Genomic DNA, 22084 nt, shown 5'->3' on the forward strand with positions numbered 1-22084 from the left:
TGTTACAAATAACCTTAGTACAGAGGTAAAGAGACATCATTCACATTTTATGGTATTTCAGGGCTTCCCAGGTGGCACTAGTGGTAAAGAACCTGCCTGCCAATGCAGGAGACATGAGACAGGTTCGATCCCTGGGTTGAGAAGATCCCCTGGAGAAGGGAATGACAACCCACTCCAGTACTCTTGTCTGGAGAATTCCACAGACAGAGGAGCCTGGCAGGCTACAGTCCATGGGGTCGCGAAGAGTCAGACCCAACTGAAGCGACTTAGCACGCATGCTAGCACGAAAACAGTCTACTTAAATAGATCTAAATTATTTTCACTAAATTATTTGAAAGAACTAAGGCAAAGAAAATCTATTTGTTTTATCAATAGAATCACAAGTTCAACTGCCAATAAGATCATAAAAATTTTTAGACTTTCAAATACAAAAAGATCATGAAATAAAAACAAGCAATGGTTTTACTTATGAATTACAACTCCTGTCGGAAGAGTAGCTGCATAATGCTTAACACTGCATTTAAGAAAACCCTGGTAGCTATTAGGCAATTCAACTAATATACTGAGATATATCTTCTATTTTAAAATGTTGTAAGTATCTTAAAAGTACAGATATGAGTACTAAGAGCATATTACACAAGAAAAATGAGAATTTAGTGTATGCATGTCACACAATAAATGGGCAATTAGTATGTAAAACACCACATGTATGATAAAACCATAAAAATGTTTAAGTAGAAAAATGAAAGGTGTCACCTTCCCCATTTCAGAAGGTTTACTAGTACTTTTATTCCAAGAAAAAAGCAGATTAAAGGTAATCAAAATTACCTTGACAGCCACTCCTTTTCCCTCAGGAAATTCTAGAAGATGGAAAGTCAGTTCTTCAACCCTATTAATGCAGAGCCTTGGGTCAGTTGTTCTTCTTAATGCTTGAACTAATGCCCGGGTTCTGTTATCAATACTCACTCTGGCAATGATCTGCAAAGACATATTAAAATATGTACGATTCGAGTATGAAACTGCTCCAGTGATACCAATAGATGATCAAAGTTCTTAAATCACATTAGGAAATGAAACTTAGAAATCTGACAAAAATTAAAACTTAAAATCAAAATGAACAACAACTTGCCTTTTCTCGCTGAAGAGATAACCGCCTTTTCTCCTCTGCATTTTTGTCTTTGCTGACAGCCTGCTCAGCTTTTGTCGCCTCTTCCTGCTCTTCTAACTGATTCTTTGAATCATACTTTAGTTTGGGGACAAGTCCACCAATATAACCACCTACTAAGGCTTGTACACCTTCCGTGGGACGAGAAAGAAAGTTAGCAATACTCTGTTTAGTAGAAATGGGAAGAACCTCAGGTGTCCCACTGGGACTTCCAGGCTTGTCCTCAGAATATAAAGAAGCTTCTGAGTCTAGCTTCTTAACAGACAGGATGCCAGGATCTGGAGAACTGGGTTTCTCATCTTCAACCTTTTTAAGTTCAAGTTCTGATTTTTCCTGGAAATGTTGATCTTCCTTCTGTTGAGACATTTTTTCCTCACGCTTGAAGTATGAATTAATATGACTTGACAAAAAGTAGAATGACTCTCCAAATTTTGTGGTTATATTATTTGTGTAATGAAAAAGGCTTGATTTACCTATATCATCTTTCTCTATAACCTGACTTTCCTTTGCTGGAACAGAACTCTTTTCTACTGACTTGTCACTATACTTTTTCAGAAACTTGATGGTTTGTTTAACACTTTTCTGTTTTAACCAACCGCTATCTGTCACTTTTCTTAATATTCGAGAACTTGGCTTAAGTTGAGCTAAACGAGAGATCATTTCATTTTGCTTGCCAAAGACAGCCTTTGAAACAGAGTTCAAAGTATTTTTAATACGGGACATACGAGGGCTCACTTTTGTAAGTCCCTTGGGAGCAGAAGTGCTAAGTCTCAAGATTCCAAGATGGAAACCATGGTGGCTTAGGGGGGAACAGTGCTTACTGCAAGAATGAGCTTCACTTTTGGTCCATTTACATCTTATTCTGCTCGCATGAACACCTCTCTGTAGACTGATGTGGCTTATCCTCCAATAATGTTCAGGTGAGCACAAGAAAGGCAGCTGCTTGCTCCTCTGCTTCCCACAAAGACTTCTCGCATTACTAAGGAGGTAAATATAATATAGATCTATAGTCAAATTAATAGACATAACTTAAAAACTTATTTTCTATATGTTATGACTTTCACTTCATTCCTGAATGCTTCATTTAAGAAAAGCCATAATTCATGGTCTTACCTAAAATGGCAAGAAAAAAAAAAAAGATTAGGATTCAAGGTAAAACTGAAGTTGGGGAAGAGATAAAATACATTACATTACCTGAATTAAACTCAGGAATTTGTCTCAAAAGAAGATAGGACAATATATTTTCATGATGGCAATAGAGATTTCATTTTTAAGCAAATAGGAGGTAATTAACCTTTCAGTACAGAAATCAATGAGAAAAGAAAGTGAGTAGTAGGATGTTTCATGAAAACTAATTTAGAGACGCTACCGGATAGATAAGGTCTCCTACAACACAAAACCAAACATGCAACTGTGAAACAAAATATATTCATGGTAAGACAAGCAAAACTTAAACATAAAAGTTCTTCTCTGCCCCTTGGCCTCCTTTCTACCTGCACTCTCTATCTACCACACCTCCCCCACCAGCAGGAATACCTGCTCCACATTCACAGCAACATTCTCCCAACGTCAGCAAGACAGAACATTTTTTTCTTGACCTCGTAAAGGGTCACATGACCCACCATGATGTACTTAAGTCTGGATTATGCAAACTGTCAATATACATTATTTTATGTACAGCCCTCTGTTTCAAAAAATCTTATATAAACTGTGTCTCGACTTCTAACAGGTGGAACAGTTCTCAGAGTTTTCTGAGATACTCTTCCTGGGTTATAATCCTCAAATTTGGCTCAAATAAAATTTCCCAATTCTCTCTTAGACCTACTAATTTTTCATTGACACAATTTAGAATTCTGCTGTTTTTCTTCTTTATTATTAAAGTCTTGACTAGTTTATATGACACTAGACTTTAAGTTCTTTGAGGACAATAGTCAAGTCTTATACTTCTATTCACTGCAAACCATTTATAGAATATTTAATCTGAAACTTGGTCCCCCTGAAACCGAGTTCCTCTGCCAAATTTACTAACCTCTATCCAAAATGTTATTCTCCTGTCCAACACCTGTTCCCCTCAGGATTGAGGCATATCAAAGAAAATGGGGGACTGAAACCAAGTAGGACCCTATGAAACCCTCCCATGCATGAAAGCCTGTGTCCCCAATTTCTTGTTTGTAAGAAAAAGCCCTTCAGCCTTTGAGATCTTCCCTGAGTTCCAAAGGGCAGATTCAAACAGTTAATTAAGAGAGTGAGGGAATGAGCCATCAGTGCAGAGATGGGACAGGGTCCTGGTTCATCTTGGGGGGATGTATATAACAATCTGATAGAAATCTCTGAGTTCTTCTACGGAAACTAAGACCCCTCCCCAGGAAGACGATGGTAATGTCGGGGGCGGGGGACTTGAGCACAAGCCCTAAGACCCCAGACTGGCTGGAACCAGAAAGCTGATGACTGAGATTCCTGGGACACCATTTCGTCACCTCAACCTATCAGAAGAGGCCTCCCCACAAATTTTGCTTATAGATTCTCTTCCCCCAAACCCATCAGAGTTCAGGTCTTTCGAGCAGGAGCTGCCAGCTTTATGGCTCTTGCAATAAACCCTTCTCCCACTCCAAACATGGACATTTCAGTTTGTCTGGCCTCACTGTGTGTTGGGCACACATTCAACAACTTGATGCCAGATATAGTCCTAAATGCTGAGACCACAAAGAGGATACCAAGAAACTTTCAGTCTAGAGCTTGAGATAGCCTTGCAAAGAAGATTTCATGGTCTAGTAGTAACTGCTCATTTAATCAAAGAAGTCAGACTAGAATAAACTATGTGCATACATGCTAAGTCACTTCAGTAGAGTCTAACTCCTTGAGACCCTATGGACTGTCTATGGGATTTTTAGGCAAGAGTACTAGAGTGGGTTGCCACACCTTCTCCAAAACTATGTGCAACACCTAATAGACAAGGGGCTCATAACCACAACACAAATGCCATTTAAAACAGACATTTTGTTCCTTCAATTGGTAAAATGCAAATAACTGATAATATCCAGTACTGATAATAACCTGGGGAAATGGGACACAGAGGGTTACCTGACAGAATCTAATGAAATTTTAATAGCTATCTATCAAAATTTTAAAGGCACATGTTCTTTGATTAGTAATTCCACCATAAAGAATCTATCCTACAGAAATAACTGCACAGGGGTACAGGTATATACACATATTCTTTGCCAAAATGCTTGAAATATCAAAACACTGATCATCAACTCTTAAGTGTCTTCTAGAAAGGGATGGTTAAACAAATTACAGTACATAACATATAATACAATAATTACAGTGTAATGTTATATAGCAGTTAGGAACTAGATGATCCAATGCATCCAATGTATATATCCTTCATCTACAGTATAGAGAGGAAGGCAAGCTGCAATAACATTATGTGTGAATATCATACACATAAGGATACACAGATGTAGACACAAAGGTATTATGTAATAGGAGAAAACAAAAACCTATATATGCAGCTGAAATCTGTGGCTACACACACATACACACATTCTCAAAGGGTAAGCATCTGTTTATTTATTCCTGTGAACTGAGAAGTAGAATTGAAAAAGAAGGGCTTTCGAGAGAAGGGCTTTCGAGAAGGGCTTTTACTTTTGGATGGACTCTATTATTTACAAAGAGAAGGCATCATATTTGTAATTTAAGAAAACAATGCAATGCACTTTAACAGATGGTACTATGTGAATGGAAGACACAAAGTCAGAGTAAACATCCAGGTAAGTCTGAAAAAAAAGACGCTGAAAACTGGGCAAAAAAGGAATTCACCACATGGTAAAAGATGAGAGGGGAAGGAGAGAATTCTCAATAATGGGGAAAACACACACACACAAACAAAAAAAGCATAAGAAAGTACACACAAAGTAAGCAAAAATTGCAAGCAGTCAATTCTTTAAGACCTGGAGCCATTAATGAGGGACAGGCTGAAGGTGATACTGCAAACACAGGAGGAGCCAGATTATGAAGGGTCTGACAATCTTGCCACAGAGATTAAAGATTGAACTGTCAATGAACTATGTTAAGCAAAGGAATGACATTAGGAAGATGCTTCCAGCAGATCTCTGACAGAGGAACGGGACAAGACTGAGAATGACAGGAACCAAGAACACATTGTGACTCTTCAGAAGACAGTCTGAACTAACATCTTTCCAAATTGCATGTGAGCATACTATTTTAAAATCTGTAGAGGGGAGGAAAGAAGCAAACCTATATGCCTTGCTGGCTCTTCTGAACTCCTCAGCATCTGCAGTCAATGTAATAAGCTGAATTAACACAAAAGATCCACCATCCCCAACACAGAAATACATGATAAAATACATCTAAAGGACTCGTGGATAAAAAGCTATACTCAAAACTAATAATGGACTCCTGTAACTCAACAACAAATATCAAATAACTCAATTAAAAAATGGGCAAAGGACCTGAATAGATGAAAGATGTCATCTTTCTCCAAAGATGACATACAGTAAATTAGCACAAGAGAAGATGAACAACATGACTGATATCAGAGAAATACAAATCAAAACCAAATGAGGTATTATCCCACACTTATCAGGATGGCTATTACCAGAAGAAGAAACAAAAACCAGAAAAAAGACCTGAGAAATAAATTTGTTGTTTAAACCAAAAAACAAAACAAAAAATGCCGGAAAATAACAAGTGTTGATAAAGATGTGGAGAAGCTGAGCACTGAACCTGAGCACTGTTGGTGGAACTGGAAAATAGTGTAGTCACTATGGAAAATAGTAAAACACAACATTATAAATCAACTACACTTCAATAAAAGTTAAAAAACAAAAAACAGTATACCAATTCCTCAAAATATTAATATAGACCTACCATAAGATCCAGCAATCCTACTTCTAGGTATATATTCAAAGAAATTGAAAACAGGGACTTAAAAAGTTTGCACACCGATGTTCATAACAGCACCCATAACAGCAGAGGTGGGAACAACCCAAGTGTGCATGGACAGTTAAATAAACAAAATGTGGTATATGCATACAATGGAATATCATGCAGACTGAAAAAGGAAGGAAATCCTGTCAAACACTAACATGGATGACCCTTGAGGACATTAGGTAAAATAAGCCAGTTACAAAAGGAACAAGTACTATATGACTCCACTTACATGAGAGATCTAGCACAGTCAAATTCATAGAGACAGACAGAAAAATGATGGTTACATGGGCTGGAGGAATGAGGCAGAGGGGAATTGTTTACTGGGTAGGGTTTCAGTTCTGCAAGATGAAAAAGTACTGGAGATTTGTTTCACAACAATGTGAATCTACAGGATGCCACTGAACTATACACTTAAAAATGATTAAGATATTAAATTTTATAACTTTTTTTTTTTACCACAATAAAGTTTTTTTAAAAAAGAAACCCCCAATAAAACAAAACCAACAATGGAAAACCCACGGTTGAAGAGGTATCACATACCTGGTTCTGCAGTCACATTTCCTTTAAGGTGCAGAGACTCTAAGCAATGGAAACTAGTTCGAGCTAGGGAACTCCATGCAGAAGGACACTTCCAAAGTTCAGGCAACAGACTCTCTTGTTCAGCAACCCCCACTGAAGATGAACTCACAGTTAAAGAACCATCACTGCAAGAGACTACTGGCAAGTACAGCCAACAAGAAAAAGTGTAACCGAGATTGGAAATAATAGAAAAAAAATTAAGCAGGTTTAAGACGTTCAATGATAGAGCAAAAATAAGGAAGCAAAAAAACCTGTACAAAATGTACAGGAAGAGTTAAATTTTGGAAATGAAAATTCCAGCTACAAGCTAGTTACTAGATGTTACTGTAATATAATGACAAAGAAAGCCTGAAAATAAAGGAATAGGGGAAAATATATACCAAGGCCTATACAATCAAAAGAAAGCAAAAAGCACTTTAAAGCAAAAGCATTAAATAAGATTAAAAAGGCATACTATTTCATAGTAAAAGGAATAATCCATTTATTGAGAGTTATTAAACCTCAGTTTCCTAAATCTTGGAGAACAAGACAACTTGTTAACAAACAAGTAACTAATGCAGTGTATAACAACAGATCCAGAAGTACCATGAAGAAAAATAAAGCTGGAGGCTGGGAGAAAAGGGCCCAGGGAGGGCTATTTCAGCTGATGTAGTCAGGAGAAGAATTGAGTTGACATGTTACTGGAGACCTGAATGAACTAAGGAAGCAGATTATTTAGAAGTATCCAGGAATAAGGCACTCAAGGCAGAGGAAAAAGCAACCAAAGCTTTGGAGACAGGAATGAACTTTGTCTATTCAGGAATAGTAAGAATAAGGCAGTTAAAGGAAAGTAAGAAACAGGAAAAACGGTAGACATGGGTCCGAGAGTCAAGCAGAGAAGAGAGCTATAAAAGCCAGGATTACGATAAGGGATCTGCATTGTTTCTTTCCAATAAGAGATAATCCTCAAGACAAGCTAGAATACACCTATCAACCTGGCAAAGAAATACAGCATATAAAGCAAATCTGAAAAGGGGAACAATTAAGGGAGGTCTAGGCAATCTCATGATCATACAATTTTAAAACACCCCTCTAGAAAGGGCAGTTATCAGGCCAAAACGGCCACAAAGAGCTGTCAACAAAATCAACAAGCTGAATTTAACTGCTCCCAAATCACAACACTAGTAAGTGCAGATAAGGGTTTGCAGAGCAAACTGAGCTGAGACAAAAGTTCGACTGCAAACAGATAAAGAAGGTAAACTGTAAAGTGCCATCATCAACAGAGAAAAGAGCAGGAGGACCAGACTCTCTATTTATAGGATGGTACAAATACAGATGTAGGCATAAATAGAAGAGTGAGGCTTGGACCAAACACTGGGGAATGGAATAAAGTTGTAACTAGAAGAAATTCAGGAACTGCTAGGTGGAGGCTCCGCTAAGGAGGGAAAGAATTAATTTATGGGGGACTTCACTTGGTTATACTGCAATTATGCAGACATGAAGTGACAGAGGTTTAGAACGGATTAAGATAAAAGTACTATAATGGAGATGACTATTGCTCTGAGCCACACTTTGAAAACAGGGCAATCAGCAAAACACAGGACTTGGTGACAGGAAAGAACAGGGTAGAGAGAGAGGTGTCAAGACAACTTCAGGGTTTTTAATCAGAGAAACAGGGAGAATGCCATTTGTGGATATGAGGTAGCTTGGAAGGGGGTCAGTTTAATAAAAATCTCTTGGTTTTACAGAAGGCAGAAACAGTGGGGCATTCACATGGAGACATAGTACAGGAACATAGGCTGTTGGATTTATGTTTGGAGTTACTAGCACAGTGACAGCTGAAATCATAAAACCGGATTTACCAAAGAAGGGTATACAGTTAAAACTTCTCCATAATTTGGGGATCACAAAATTTGATAAAAGTTTCTCTTCCTCGGAAAAATGCTTATCTGCATACATACACTATTTTCCAAGACATTTCAGGATATTTACAGAAGTACTGAAGTATTCCTTGGGTTTCAAATTTTAAAATTCTGGTGTAGCGAGAACAAGGGTAGAGCCTTGACAGCTATTCATAGTTAGGAAGAGGTAGTTTGCCAAGCAGGAAAAAAAAAAAAGCACAGGAGAAAAGACATCCAGAAAAGCTCTGGGCAATGGCAGGACGTCCAAAAAAGTACTGGACAGTGAATGAAATAAAATATAAGACATGGGAAATAAAGGTCAGAACTAAGACATGACAGGAGTTCTATGACCTTTTCACAAATATATGTTCCACACACGAAGCAGTAAGTACCCTTCGACACAAATCCTCCGTCATTATTACTAAGCAAAAAAACAACTCAAAGAGGTACCTTGATTAACTCTGCACTTAAAGCAAGTAAACATATAAACTAGTGAAAGTAATCTTTTCATCTAACATGACTTGTTAAAAAGGCCCTGCTCTCAAGGTTTTAATTGAGATCTGATCCAGGAACAGAAAAACAAGATCAACACTGAGAAAAAAGTTTAAGAAAAATGATGAAGTAAGAATATGTTGTTACATTCAAAGTACAACTAATGTGCACAAGAGATTTGACAAAAACAGCTACAATCGGCATGAAATATTTGCCTCATAAGAGGCATTAAACTCTCGGTTCACAGTGCAATAAACGTTCCTAAAACTCCCGGATTTAAAAATTCTTAGTATGTCACTGTCTTAACAGCATTTCCTCGATACACTAAAACCTACTGTTGTCATTTTTGAAAGCTCAATAATCGGGACTGTAGATTGGGTGCAGTTCAACTGGGATGTTACCGGAAGTAAACAGCACCACTTTAAAAAGGATTATGTGATAGCTCTTCATCTAAGTTTTTCCTAGGTGTCACCACTTTTTATTTAAAGTTATCATAGTATTAGGTATAGAAACCAGTCTCCTCCCCGCATGATGACAGCTACTGGAAGCAGTGCAACAAACCTTCACCTATTAAACAGCACACATCTGAAACCGATTAAGCAACAGGAGACGGGGACAAAAGTTCAGTGTGGGTGGGGTTACAAAGAAACTGCTGATAATTAAAAACCTGGAGCAGCCAGCACTCATCAGGTGCGCTGACAGTGGAGAACGATGTAGGTAGAACAGGGACGCAGTTTTGACAAGCAACCGGGAGCTGCCAGAGCACCGACAGCCCAGGGGAAGTCAGAAAGACTCAGGGAACCTCGGCTGCGAGGCTCGGGGGTGGAACAGACAGCTCCGGGCGGGACCAGAAAAACCTAAACAGTCGGAGCCGCGCGAACCAGCAAAGCCCACCAGGCCAGAAGAGGCGGAGAGCGTCGCGCACCCCCCAAGCCTGGGACCTGCGGGCCCTTCCGGCGCCCGGGCGCTTCTGGAGCCCGGGTCCGGGCGTCTCCCCGCCCTCTCGCCCTGGAAGCGCCCTCCGAGGAGAGAGAAGAAGTCCCGGAGGGCCAAAGGAGTCCCCGGGGCGACCCGCGGCCTTCTCCCCCAGCCTACCGTCCCGCCGGCCCCCCACGGGCCACCTACCGGGATGCAGGCCGCGACTACTTGGGCGGCAGGGGCGACGCGCCTTTCCCCCGTACGCGCGTCGCCTCCGCCCGCCGGCATCAGCTGCGCTTCCAGCACAAACACCCGGGCAGCAGACAGGGTGCCACCCTCCCCCACCTCCGTCCCGCCCCAGCGGAAGTGACGCACGGCGGCCGGGTCTACTCGCCGGCCGGGGAGGAGCGCCTCCGCCTCGCTGAGGCCTCCGCCTGCCCGTCAGCCGCCGCTCCGCCCCCTTCAGACATGCGCAATAGAGCACGGCTGAGCGCGGGTGGAGACGTGCGTGCGTGCACGCGCCTGCGGGCAGCAGGAGTGGTGCCGCCTGGCGACCCGCCATTGGAGTTTCTTTGCCTCGGCGCGCTTGTGTGCAGGGCCCAGTCAGCTGAGCTAAGCATCTTTCTCCGCGTCCTTTGAGATTTTTTTCCTCTCTCCTTCAGGTTCTTGGAACTCGGGCTGCGTACCAGCCCGCTGGAGGATGGTGAGCGGCATGGACCGGGGTCCTAACCACTCTGCTGTCATCATTCCTGAGCTTCGCCACTTGGACTAAAAATCGCTGGAAAGCTCTTTCACATACGTTATTCTGTTAGAAGTCAACCAGTAATGTAGCCCCGCTACCCTCTTCTTTCCAAGAGGTCCCATACTTAACACATTTTTTTTTCAATCCTAACATTTTACGCCTACCAAGTCTGCAAATAGCCTATACAACCTATAAGGCAAATACAGCCCATGGCCTGTTTCTGTACGTCTGCAAAGTAAGAATGGGCTTTTCATTTTCAATAGTTAAAAGAAAAAAAAAAAAGACTTTTGGGACATGTTACATTGACGCGAAATTCAAATTCAGTGTCCTTTTTTTTTTAAAAAAAATTTATCTTTTAGAGTATAGCTATTATATGTCAAGAAGCTTTACTACTAAAACAGGGAATTTGGATAGTTATTGTAGCTTCCTTTAAATAAGTTGAGGTTAGAAAACAGAAAAGTAGTCATTACCAACCTCAAAATGTTACCATGACAGATTCTCTTTTCTCTAGACCTGTCATGTCTCACACGGGTGAGTGTTACTGCTTTAGTCCATATAAGATGATTGTGAAGTGTTTAAGAAAGGAATTGTATGATCTGTCACATAGTGGGTGTTAGACTTACGCCTTGTTTTTTCTTTTTAATTAAGAGGAGGAAGCCAGCTTGCCAGGCTCTTGGGGCACAAATGGCTGGATTATGTACATCATAATGCCTGATAAACCCCTGCAGTTCGTGATCTAGACAGGTTATTTAGTCACACTGTAGTTAAAACGTACATGCACAAGCTAAACTTTAGAGGCATATGGAAGTAACCTTAGTTCCAGAGAGACCTTCCTCCCTGTTGTTTAAAAAATTATACTTTTTAAAACAATAAAGACTTTATTTAGGACTTTTGCCATAGGTGTCAAGACTTTTGCAATTGGGAGAGAGATTGGGCTGAATTACAAATACAGCAAAGACAATTGGAGATGTGTAGCCAAGGAGCAGAGGGGCAGGGTCCAGTGGATTAAAAATTACTAAGAGGGAACGCCAAGGGTAGGGGTGATTCATGCTAAAGCATTTTAACAAGATTCTTGCTAAAGACTGACCAGTGTGACTAGGTATCAAGGGTGGGAGATTTTCTCTAAACTGACTCAGCAGGATTCTTGATAAAATTGGACTTGGAACGGCAGGACCTGGGGAGGAAGCCTTGATGGAAGAGGGCTCAGAGAAATCAAATTGAAATTTGACAAATGAGAAAGTCTTTGTCACCATCCAATCATCCATACCCCCGCCCCCCCGCTTGTTTTCCTTCACTTCCTAATTTAGTGAGACTTTATCAAATATCTAAATTTTCCTCCCTTGCCATAATTATTAAAAAAAAACTCTTGAATCCTTCTCCTTTACTCTTTCTTCCCCTTAACTTTAACCATCCTGAAGTCTGAGGATCTTAGTGGAGGCTCTCTCAAGTCTTTCCATTGCTCTAATCTTGGCCTCCATTGCTTTAGTTTAAGCTTTCATCCTCAATCTTGTTAAACTGGTTTTCCAGCCTGTACGTGACCTCCAACCCAGAGTTATTCTCTTCTGGGAAGCTAAGGTAATCTTTCTAAAGTGCGAGTCCAATCACGTGAATTCACTGATTAAAAAGTTTATGCTTCATCTTCATGAAATCAAGTGCAGGGCATGATAGGCTTCAAGCCTAACGAGCTTCCAGCCTTAATTTCACTACTTCCCCCTTGCTCTTTACCCTCTGGCCATGCTTTGTTGTTCAGTCACCCAATCACGTCCGACTCCTTGTGACCCCAAAGACTGGCCATAATTATGGTTCCTCAAATACCCTGTGCTTTTTCATGCTTCAGTACCTTTGCTCATACCTCCTTCAAAACTAGAAAAGCTTACAAAACTAAATATACTCTTACTATACAATCCAGTAATTGTTATTCTTGGTATTTACCTGAAGGAGTTGGCAACCTATGTAAACACAAAAACCTGCATGTAGATGTTTATAGCAGCTTTATTCATAATTGCCAACACTTGGAAGTAGCCAAGATATCCTGCAGCAAGTGAATAGATAAGTAAACTGTGGTACATCAGATAATGGATTATTATTCAGAGCTAAAAACAAACTTTCAGCCATGAAAAGATGTGGAGAAATCCTAAATGTTTATACCAATCTACACAGGCCATGTATCGTATGATTCCAACCATATGAAATTCTGAAAAGGCAAACTATAGAGATAGTAAAAACAAACAAAAAATCAGCGATTACTAAGGATTGGGATGGGGGCAGGGTGTGAATTAAAAGACGCTTACTCCTGGGAAGGAAAGTTATGACCAACCTAGATAGCATATTAAAAAGCAGAGACATTCCTTTGCCAACAAAGGTCCGTCTAGTCAAGGCTATGGTTTTTCCAGTGGTCATGTATGGATGTGATGTGAGAGTTCGACTGTGAAGAAAGCTGATCACCAAAGAATTGATGCTTTTGAACTGTGGTGTTGGAGAAGACTCTTGAGAGTCCCTTGGACTGCAAGGAGATCCAACCAGTCCATTCTAAAGGAGATCAGTGCTGGCTGTTCATTGGAAGGACTGATGCTAAAGCTGAGACTCCAATACTTTGGCCACCTCATGCGATGAGTTGACTCACTGGAAAAGACTCTGATGCTGGGAGGGATTGGGGACAGGAGGAGAAGGGGACGACAGAGAATGAAATGGCTGGATGGCATCACCGACTCGATGGACATGAGTTTGAGTGAACTCCGGAAGTTGATGATGGACAGAGAGGCCTGGCGTGCTGTGATTCATGGGGTTGCAAAGAGTCAGACACGACTGAGCTACTGAACTGAACTGAACTGAAAGGATTGGGATGGGGGCAGGGTGTGAATTAGGCAGAACACAGAGGATATTCAAGGCAGTGAAAACACTCTGTGATATTTGATGATGGATACCTGTCAGTACACATTTGCTCAAACTCATAGAGTATATATTACCAAAAGTAAACCCTAAGATAAACTATGGACTTTGGGTTATTATGATGTGGCAGTGTACATTCATTGATTGAACCATATATCTTCCACTCTGGTGGGGATGGCTTTCTTGATGGCTGAGATGGTAAAGAATCTGCCTGCAATGTGGGAGAGCCAGCTTTGGTCCCTGGGTCAGGAAGACACCTTGGAGAAGGGAATGGCTACCCATTCCAGTATTCTTGCCTGGAGAACCCCATGGACAGAGGAGCCTGGTGGGCAACAGTCCATGGGGTCTCAAAGAGTCGGATTCGACTGAATGATATCGCAATCTGTAATGTATGTGTGAAGGCAGAGGTATATGAGAAATAGCTATATCTTCCTCTCAGTTTTGCTGTGGACCTAAAACTGCTCTAAAAAAAGTGCAAGTGAAAAGAAAAAAAGCAGCAACAGTGATTCATTGAGTAAAACATGCCTTCCATGTGTGCTTGCTTCTCCAGGTTCTCTGCCTGCATGGTATTTTTATTTGTTTATGTGCCTGTGAGTTTCCTGTAGGCACGGAGTATAACACAACTATACGTGTATCCTTTGGGTCTAGCATACTACCCAGCAAAGTGTAGATTCTCTAAAATTGTGTATTATTGAATTGATTTTTAATTTCATTCAGATTACCAGTTAATAAGTTGCAAATGGAAATTAAAACCCATCATGATTCTTTTGATATTAGAAAAAAAATTAAGAGAAAAGAGAAGTTCAGTTCATTTTAAATGCTATAAATTCAGTGGTGTGCAAAATAAGAAATTGTCTTCTATTTTTAATAGCAGGCTAATAATATTTAATATCCTTCAGGAAAAGATCACACTCGCAATAATGTTAAATACAGTAATTGTTCTACCCTTTATCCTTTGGCTACTAGATAAAATAGATATCCACAGCACTCCTGTATCATTTATGTGTTCTCATTTGATTTACAAGGTTTACCAGTGATCTATTATAGACCTTTATTTCTCTAAATCAATAGTCAACTTCTCCTTCTATTGTTTATTAAAGGTTGGCTTATAAGAACTTGTCAAAGAACTTCCAGCTTCTTTATTGTTCAAACAAAACTCAATGCTGTAGCCAAAATAAATTAAGCAATATTGCTGTAAGATATTTCTCCAAATAATCCAAGTGAAGGATATGCCAGAAAAGAATCCTAGAAGAATATATACTGTGGTAGGCAGAATAATGGTTTAATCCCTTGAACTTCTGAATATATTACATTATGAAGTGAAGTTGCTCAGTTATATCCAACTCTTTGCGACCCCGGGGACTGTAGCCTACCAGGCTGCTCTGTCCATGGGATTCTCCAGGGAAGAATACTGGAGTGGGTTGCCATTTCCTTCTCCAGGGGATCTTCCCAACCCAGGGATTGAACCTGAGTGTCCCACATTACAAGCAGATGCTTTACCCTCTGAGCCACCAGGGAAGCCATGTTACATTATAATACATGGCAACAGGGACTTTGTAGATGTAATTAAGGGTACAGATTTTTTAAAAGGGAAATTATCCCAAATTATCCAGGAGGTCTCAATCTAATTACATGAGATTTTTCTCATGCTGGAAGCAGTAGAGATGTGGTAGAAGAAAAGACAGAGAGAATCCCAGGTGGTAGGGGTAGTTCAAACTGCTGCACAACTGAACTCATCTCACACGCTAGCAAAGTAATACTCAAAGTTCTTCAAGCTATGCTTCAATAGTACATGAACTGAGAACTTCCAGATGTTCAGGCTGGATTTAGGAAAGGCAGAGGAATCAGAGATCAAATTGCCAATATCTGCTGAATCATAGAAAAAGCAAGAGAGTTCCAGAAAAACATCTGCTTTACTGACTACACCAAGGCTTTTGACTGTGGATCACAACAAAGTGTGGGAAATTCTTCAAGAGATGGGAATACCAGACCACCTTACCTGACTCCTGAGAAATCTGTGTGCAAGTTAAAAAGCAACAGTTAGAACTGGACATGGAACAACAGACTAATTCCAAATTGGGAAAGGAGTACGTCAAGGCTGTATATTGTCACCCTGCTTATTTAACTTATATTCAGAGTACATCATGAAAAATGTCGGGCTGGATGAAGCACAAGCTGGAATTAAGATTGCTGAGAGAAATATCAATAACCTCAGATATGCAGATGACACCACCCTATGGCAGAAAGCGAAGAACTGAAGAGCCTCTTGATGAAAGTGAAAGAGGAGAGTGAAAAAGTTGGCTTAAAACTCAACATTCAGAAAACCAGGATCATGGCATCTGGTCCCATCCCTTCATGGGAAATAGATGGAGAAACAATGGAAACAGTGAGAGACTATTTTGGGGGGGCTCCAAAATCACTGCACATGGTGACTGCAGCCATGAAATTAAAAGACGCTTGCTCCTTGGAAGAAAAGCTGTGACCAACTTAGACAGCATATTAAGAAGCAGAGACATTACTTTGCCAACAAAGGTCCATCTAGTCAAAGCTATGGTTTTTCCAGTGGTCATGTATGGATGTGAGAGTTGGACTATAAAGAAAACTGAGTGCCAAAGAATTGATGCTTTTGAACTGTGGTATTGGAGAAGACTCTTGAGAGTCCCTTGGACAGCAAGAAGATCCAACCAGTCCATCCTAAAGGAAATCTGGCCTGAATATTCAGTGGAAGGACTGATGCTGAAACTGAAACTCCAGTTTCAGCTGACTCACTGGAAAAGACCATGATGCTGGGAAAGATTGAAGGCAGAGGGAGAAGGGGACAACAGAGGATGAGATGGAAGGATGGCATCACCAACTCAATGGACATGAGTTTCAGTAAGTTCTGGGAGTTGGTGATGGACAAGGAAGCCTGGTGTGCTGCAGTCCATGGGGTTGCAAAGAATTGGACATGACTGAGAGACTGAACTGAACTGAACTTTTTAGTATAAGTATGTCACACAAAATGTCTGTAAACTGTGTAAAGATAATTGTATTAATTTTCTTTTGCTGCTGAAATAAAATATCACAGTCAATGACTTAAATCAAATTTGTCATGTCACAATTCTGTAGGTCACAAGTCCAGGTGGGGTCAATTGGGTCCTCTGCTCCAGGTCTCCCGAGATCAAAATCAAGGTGTCAGCTGACCTATGCTGACCTCTGACGGCTCTGTCAGAGAACATTCTTTTAAAAGTTATTTAGGTTGTAGGCATAATTCTGTTTTTACAGCTATAGGGCTGAGGTTTTGATTCCTTTGCTGGCTGTCAGCCAAGATCTGCTGTTCACTCCTAACGCCAGCTGTGCTCCTTGTCAAATTGTCACGCCTTCTCCCCACCAACCTTCAGTTCAGTTCAGTCGCTCAATTATGTCCATTTTTTGTGACTCCATGGACTTCCTTGTCCATCACCAACTCCCAGAGCTTGCTCAAACTCTGGGAGTGATGCTATCCAACCATTTCATCCTCTGTCATCCCTTCTCCTCCTGCCTTCTATCTCTCACGTACTGTTGAAACCTGACTAGGAGAATTTTGAGCATTACTTTGCTAGAGTGTGAGATGAGTGCAACTGTGCAGTAGTTTGAGCATTCTTTGGCATTTCCTTTCCTTGGGATTAGAATGAAAACTGACCTTTCGCAGTCCTGTGGCCACCGCTGAGTCTTCCAAATTTGCTGGCATATTGAGTGTAGCACTTTCACAGCATCTTTTTCTAGGATTTGAAATAGCTCAATTGGAATTCCATCACCTCCACTAGCTTTGCTCATAGTGATGCTCCCTAAGGCCACTTGACTTCACATTCCAGGATGTCTGGCTCTAGGTGAGTGATCACACCATCGTGATTATCTGGGTCATGAAGATCTTTTTTGTATAGTTCTGTGTATTCTTGCCACCTCTTCTTAATATCTTCTGCTTCTGTTAGGTTTATACCATTTCTGTCCTTTATTGTGCCCATCTTTGCATGAAATGTTCCCTTTATATCTCTAATTTTCTTGAGGAGATCTATAGTCTTTCCCATTCTATTGTTTTCCTCTATTTCTTTGCATTGATCACTGAGGAAGACTTTCTTATTTCTCCTTTCTATTTTTTGGAACTCTCCATTCAAATAGGTATATCTTTCCTTTTCTCCTTTGCCTTTTGCTTCTCTTCTTTTCACGGCTATATGTAAGGCCTCCTCAGACAGCCATTTTGCCTTTTTGCATTTCTTTTTCTTGGGGATGGTCTTGATCACTGCCTCCTATACAATGTCACGAACCTCCGTCCATAGTTCTTCAGGCACTCTGTCTATCAGATCAAATCTCTTGAATCTAATTGTCACTTCCACTGTATAATCGTAAGAGATCTGAATTATGTCATACCTGAATGGTCTAGTGGTTTTCTCTACTTTCTTCAATTTAAGTCTGAATTTGGCAACAAGGAGTTCATGATCTGAGCCACAGTTAGCTCCCAGTCTTGTTTTTGCTGACTGTATAGAGCTTCTCCATCTTTGACTGCAAGGAATATAATCAGTCTGATTTCGGTATTGACCATCTGGTGATGTCCTTGTGTAGAGTCTTCTCCTGAGTTGTTGGAAGAGGGTGTTTTCTATGACCACTGCATTCTCTTGGCAAAACTCTATTAGCCTTTGCCGTGCTTTATTCTGTACTCCAAGGCCAAATTTGCCTGTTACTCCAGGTGTTTCTTGACTTCCTACTTTTGCATTCCAGGCCCCTATAATGAAAAAGATATCTTTTTGGGGTGTTAGTTCTAGAAGGTCTTGTATGTCTTCATATAACCATTCAACTTCAGTTTCTTCAGCATTACTGGTTGGGGCGTAGACTTGGAGTATTAGAATGGTTTGCCTTGGAAATGAGCAGAGATCGTCTGTCATTTTTGAGATTGCATTCAAGTACTGCATTTCATACTCTTTTGTTGGCTGTGATGGCTACTTCATTTCTTCTAAGGGATTCTTGCCCACAGTTGTAGATATAATGGTCATCTGAGTTAAATTCACCCATTCCAGTACATTTTAGTTTGCTGATTCCTAAAATGCCAATGTTCCTTCTTGCCATCTCCTGTTTGACAACTTCTAATTTGCCTTGATTCATGGACCTAATATTCCAGGTTCTTATGCAATATTGCTCTTTATAGCATCGGACTTTACTTTTATCACCAGACATATCCACAACTGGGCATTGTTTCCACTTTGGCTTAGCCTCTTCACTCCTTCTGGAGCTATTTCTTCTTTCTTCTCCAGTAGAATATTGGGCACCTAACAACCTAGGGAGTTCATCTTTCAGTGTCATGTCTTTTTGCCTTGTCATACTTTTCATCGGAGAAGGCAATGGCAAGCCACTCCAGTACTCTTGCCTAGAAAAATCCCATGGATGGAGGAGCCTGGTGGGCTGCAGTCCGTGGGGTCGCTGGGGGTCGGACGTGGCTGGGCGGCTTTACTTTCACTTTTCGCTTTCGCGCATTGGAGAAGGAAATGGCAACCCACTCCAGTGTTCTTGCCTGGAGAGTCCCGGGGAGGGGGGAGCCTGGTGCGCTTCCGTCTGTGGGGTCACACAGAGTCGGACACGACTGGAGTGACTTAGCATACTTTTCATGGGGTTCTCAAGGCAAGAATACTGAAGTGGTTTGCCATTCCCTTCGCCAGTGTACCACGTTTTGTCAGAACTCTCAACCATGACCCATCTGTGTAGGGTGGCCCTACATGACATGGCTCATAGTTTCATTGAGTTAAACAAGGCTGTGGTCCATGTGCTCAGATTGGTTAGTGTTCTGTGATTGTGGTTTTCATTCTGTCTGCTCTCTGATGGAGAAGGATAAGAGGCTTATGGAAGTTAGCTGTTGCGTATCTGAGACTTACATTTAACAGGGCATCTTGTGTTTTATTTGGCTAACCTAATTAGGAAGAATTGATGAGAAGCCATTGGTAATTATTTCCAAATGGAAGGATGTGTAAAATGTAGAAGAGGTAAAGAAAAACATTTAGTATAAGAAGAATGACAGAACAAATAAATGAAAATAAGGGCTGTTTACAACTTTTCCTGAGAATGGGGTAAAAGTCAAAAGTTTAGATGTTGGGTTGGGAGACAAAGCTGAAAATTTTACAAAGAGCTAAATCACAAATAGCCTTGGATGGTTGACATAGAAATTCACTCTTTTTGATGATGATTTACAATGGGGTGTAATTTTGGTGAAATAGATATTATAACTTTTTGTTCCATTTTTTAATGTTACAAATGTATGTGGCTATAATAGTGGCAGAAGCTATTAATGAGCTAACAAATTAAATAAATGAATAACAATCAAAAATACTTGAACACCTTGAGAAGAGGAAAAGATCTGTTTGAAAGAAATGGGAAGTTAGTTCTCTCTAGGAAAATTAGTTAATACTTAGATATGTGAGTCACAGACAAAGGCAACGCAAGCCTGTATGCAGTTGAAATATTCAGAAATTATGATGTACTTACAAATCCCCAAAGAGCAGGAAATGAAACTATTCAAGGGAATCACACTGTGTGAGTCAAGAGAGAATCTTAGCATATCAAGAAAGCACAAATGGAAAAGCTTCCATTTCCCCCAGCCAAACACATACAAATGTCAGAAATTTGGCAGCATGGTGGAAGAAGAGTGCCCTGCTAGCTAATGTGCCAGGTACTATAACTCAAATGAATTATTTTGAATTAATTAGACTGTATGGGGGAGAATTTCCTAAACTGAAGTAAAATAGTCCACCATATGTGGTGTGGGCAATGGAAAGAGATGGGGAGCATGCTACCCCAATAACATACATAATACTACCTGCTGGAAACCATCTGAGGATATTGGTGTTAACTTCCTTCTCTTCCTTTGACATTGCCAAAGTAATTTTAACTTTAAAATGTATTTGCTATTCAAATAGAAAGAGGAAGTAAAGCCTGACTCCAGTCTCCTTGGAAAATATTATTTCAAGTATTTTCAAACTTCTTAAGCAATTTTGAAAGCTGCAAAAGACACATTTTACACTATTTTCTGTGTTTTAAAAAAAGTAGCGTGTCAACATATAGATGGCCAATAGGCACTGTGAAAGGATGCTCAATATCGCTAATTATTAGAGAAAGGCAAATCAAAGCTACAATGACCTCACACTGGTCAGAGAGTCATCATTAAAAAATCTACAAATAACAAATGCTGGAGAGGGTATGATAAAAAGAAAACTCTCCTACACTGTTGGTGGGAATGAAAGTTGGTGCATCCACTGCAAAGAACAGTATGGAAGTTCCTCAAAAAAACTAAAAATAGAGTTGCCATGTGATCCAACAATACCACTCCTGGGCATATATCTAGACAAAACTATAATTCAAAAATATACATGCACCCCTATGTTCATAGTAGCACTATTTACAAAACTCAAAATGTGGAAACAACTTAAATGGCCATCAACAGATGAATAGATAATGAAAATGCGGTAATATATATTCAATGGAATACTACTCAGCCATAAAAAAGAACAAAAATAATATCATTTGCAGCAACATGGTTAGACCTAGAGATTATTATACTAAGTGAGGTTAGTCAGAAAGAGAAAGACAAATATCATTTTTAATCACTTATATGTGAAATCTAAAACATGGCACAAATGAGCCTATTTATGAAACAGAAACAAATTCACAGACATGGAGAACAGACTTGTGGCTGCCAATGTAGGGGAGGGATGGATTGGGAGTTTGGGATTATCAGATGCAAGCTATTATATATAGGATGGATAAAGAAGATCCAAATGTATAGTACAGGGAACTATATTTAATATCCTATGATAAAGCATATTGGAAAAGACAATGAAAAAGAATGTATATATATATGTGTGTGTGTATATATATATATCTGAATCACTTTTCTGTACAGCAGAAATTAACACAATATTATAAATCAACTGTACCTCAAAGGAAAAAGAAAACAGCTTCTCTGAACAATAAAAGAAATGACTAGTAGCACTATATAGGTGTGATTATATGCTCTATATTATAAAGTCATTATGTTCATAGTTTTTTTAAACTTACACCCAAATTTCTTGCCTTTGCTTTATGCCCAGAATAAAATCAATATATATATATTCCATATAATGGATCTTAAATCTAAAGAACTCAAGATATTTTGACTAGTGTGATTTAGTTAGCTTTACAATACTTATATAGATGTCTTAAAATTTCTTTTTAAGCATAATAATTAAAAAATAATATTTATTACTGATAAATAAATGATGATGGAATCATTTCTCAGAGGTCCAATAAATTAAAACTCCTTGTTCTAATGTTTGATTAAAAAACAAAGTTTAGGGGAGACTGGGATTCTTCATAAACTCAACCAGTTCCTACTAATTCCCAAATGATTTGTACAACTGGATGTAAAGCCTCATTGTCTCTACACATCTCTTCCAACTGATAGTATTGTGCTGCACAAGACTGGCA

At 39.8% G+C, this 22084-nt stretch overlaps 1 protein-coding gene across 4 annotated transcripts in view; it reads right to left on the reverse strand.

Annotated features, from left to right (window-relative positions):
• PNPLA8 (patatin like domain 8, phospholipase A2) overlaps nucleotides 1-10344 on the reverse strand; it is a 47740-nt gene extending 37396 nt beyond the window's left edge. For 3 of the 4 annotated variants that reach the window (XM_055420795.2, XM_055420794.2, XM_088834350.1), the window contains exons 1-3: nucleotides 10198-10344; nucleotides 1130-2278; nucleotides 829-978 (exon numbers count right to left, since the gene is read on the reverse strand). In XM_055420795.2, coding sequence (XP_055276770.2) covers nucleotides 829-978; nucleotides 1130-2191 — 1212 coding nt within the window. In that variant the 5' untranslated portion in view covers nucleotides 2192-2278; nucleotides 10198-10344. The remainder of the gene's footprint in view (nucleotides 1-828; nucleotides 979-1129; nucleotides 2279-10197) is intronic. The other variant, XM_055420796.2, reaches the window with a different exon arrangement.
• Nucleotides 10345-22084: the final 11740 nt, after the last annotated feature.

This window comes from Moschus berezovskii, chromosome 3 (genome assembly GCF_049115385.1).
Source record: "Moschus berezovskii isolate FMDL1 chromosome 3, NW_MosBer_1.0, whole genome shotgun sequence".
Classification (NCBI taxonomy): Eukaryota; Metazoa; Chordata; class Mammalia; order Artiodactyla; family Moschidae; genus Moschus; species Moschus berezovskii.